This window comes from Olea europaea, unplaced genomic scaffold (genome assembly GCF_002742605.1).
Source record: "Olea europaea var. sylvestris unplaced genomic scaffold, O_europaea_v1 scaffold19721, whole genome shotgun sequence".
NCBI lineage: Eukaryota > Viridiplantae > Streptophyta > Magnoliopsida > Lamiales > Oleaceae > Olea > Olea europaea.
In genome coordinates this window covers 1-1997 of record NW_019237577.1, presented here as the reverse complement: position 1 = coordinate 1997, position 1997 = coordinate 1, and the positions used below count along the sequence as shown (strand labels likewise).

At 43.6% G+C, this 1997-nt stretch overlaps 1 protein-coding gene across 1 annotated transcript; it reads right to left on the bottom strand.

The window, feature by feature from the left end:
* Nucleotides 1-31: 31 nt before the first annotated feature.
* On the bottom strand, nt 32-1961 carry LOC111379340 (U-box domain-containing protein 19-like; the record flags this gene model as incomplete). The annotated part of the gene is made up of 1 exon (XM_023002698.1): nt 32-1961. A coding segment is annotated over exon 1 (1930 nt), but the record flags the coding sequence as incomplete, so codon positions are not given.
* Nucleotides 1962-1997: the final 36 nt, after the last annotated feature.

The window sequence follows — 1997 nt, the reverse complement described above, 5'->3', positions numbered from 1 at the left end:
GAACTGGCTTTCTTTCTTGCTCGGGGCGTGCCATCAGTGAGTAGAGAATATAGAGCAACAATTAGAGGTTGGTTCTTTACTAAAAGAGGAACCACATCTGCCCCATCGTTGATGCACAAAGCAAGTAACAATGAGACGCAGTACTCTTTTGCTGCTCGGCAATTCAGAGAGCTCAGAACCTCGGCAATTACAGGTAAATTTCCAGCACTTACAATGGTCATTGTTCCATCATATTTCTCAGCAAGAGTTGCTAAAATTGCTAGTGAATCGGTTATCAGATCTTCCCTTTGGGAAGATGTCAACAGATTAACAAGCAAGGGGACGAATCCGGCTGCTAGCACTCGCCAATGGTTTTCAGGGTTCATAAGTAGGCCGAATATTGTGACCAATGCATTTTTCTTGGCACGATCTGGCCCGTCCCTGACCAGCTTCATGAGAGCCGGAATAGCATTCGGAATCTTCCCTATCATTTTGCGGTACTCCTCGACTGAAGCAAGGTAGAACAACGTGCCAGCCGCGTGCTGGCGGGCTTCTATCCTCAGTCCCTTGTTTAAAACCCCGACTATCAGGTCCAAGCCTCCACTCTCAATCATTATCCTCTTGCTTTTCGCGTACTTTGAGAGATTCATCAAAGCTGCAATCGCGTTCTCTTGTGCTGCAGGATTACTTGAACTGAGAAAATTCAGGAGAGACGGGATTGCATCAGCTTCCACCAAACAAGACCTATTAAAAACACTTGTTTTGGTGAGCAGACGAATCTCGTAAGCCGACTTGTGTTGCTCTCCGCTTGTTCCTGCCATGAGCTTGCCTACGAGATAACTTGCAAGCAATGTCATAACTTGCTCAGCTATGGCACTACCTGCACCAGGTGACCTCGTAATATCATTATTATGGGCACCAGTATCTACAAATTGGATTCCATTTTCCGAACAATATTGTTTGATAAGTCGCTTAAGAGCCAAATTCGGGACAAGATCTACGGATATAAGCCTCTCCCCTGTCTTTGGGCAGGTATGATTTCCCGACTTAAACCATTTCATGATCGAAGACCGATCATATGTGTGTCCTGTGGATATTGTTACTGGATCAATCATGATTTCCAGTGTGATTGGACACCTGAAATCATCAGGATTCAAGCACCTAATCAGATCGCTGATGCAGCTTACACCATCAGATTGTCTGATTGGTGCATTGTCCACAACACCAAACAGAGTGCATCTGCAGTAGATCATGAATGCCATTAGACTACTGAGAAATCGCACATCTCTTTTCTCAGCAGTTAAACACTCCTGCCCTATCTCACCTTCTAAGAACTTGACTTCTTTATTGCATTCGGCCCAATCTCGTATTCCCAAATATTCAAGAAGCCGCATCAAATCACTCGATTCGGGGGCAATTCCATTTCCAAATCGATCTAAAACCAGAAGAACTTTCCTCGAAACTCGTCTATCATCCACTTCCCCATCAAATTTTGCCCTAAGTGCTCGCCTTCTTACAAAATCGACCAATTCTCTAACTTCGACACAAACATCCAATCTGTCCAACGGTAAAACATCCAAAGCCAACGTGATGGATCTCATCAGCACGAGAAACTGAGTCGAAACGTTTTCCGACTTCACTAGCATCCATATCCTACCATCGTCTCTGCTACAATCCTCCAACAGGAATTGAACCTTTTGGAAGATGAAATGAAGCTCAGACATTCCTAAAGCCAAGATGCTTTCATTTCTTGAATTCCCATTTCGCATTTCTTCGAGGAAAACAAGAAAATTCTCAATCAAACGGATCGAGTGTCTTGCATTTTTCTTGTTTGTAAAAAAGGTTCTTGACTTGTATTCACATATGGTATGACATAGATCGATTAAAGAGTTCACAAGGCTGGAGAAACAAACCGACTCACAGGGACGAATCGCCGGGAAGTTCAAAATCCGGCGAGTATATTCATTGGATTTATTGATCATTGAGGATCAAGGATCAAAATTCAAAAGGGAGGACAA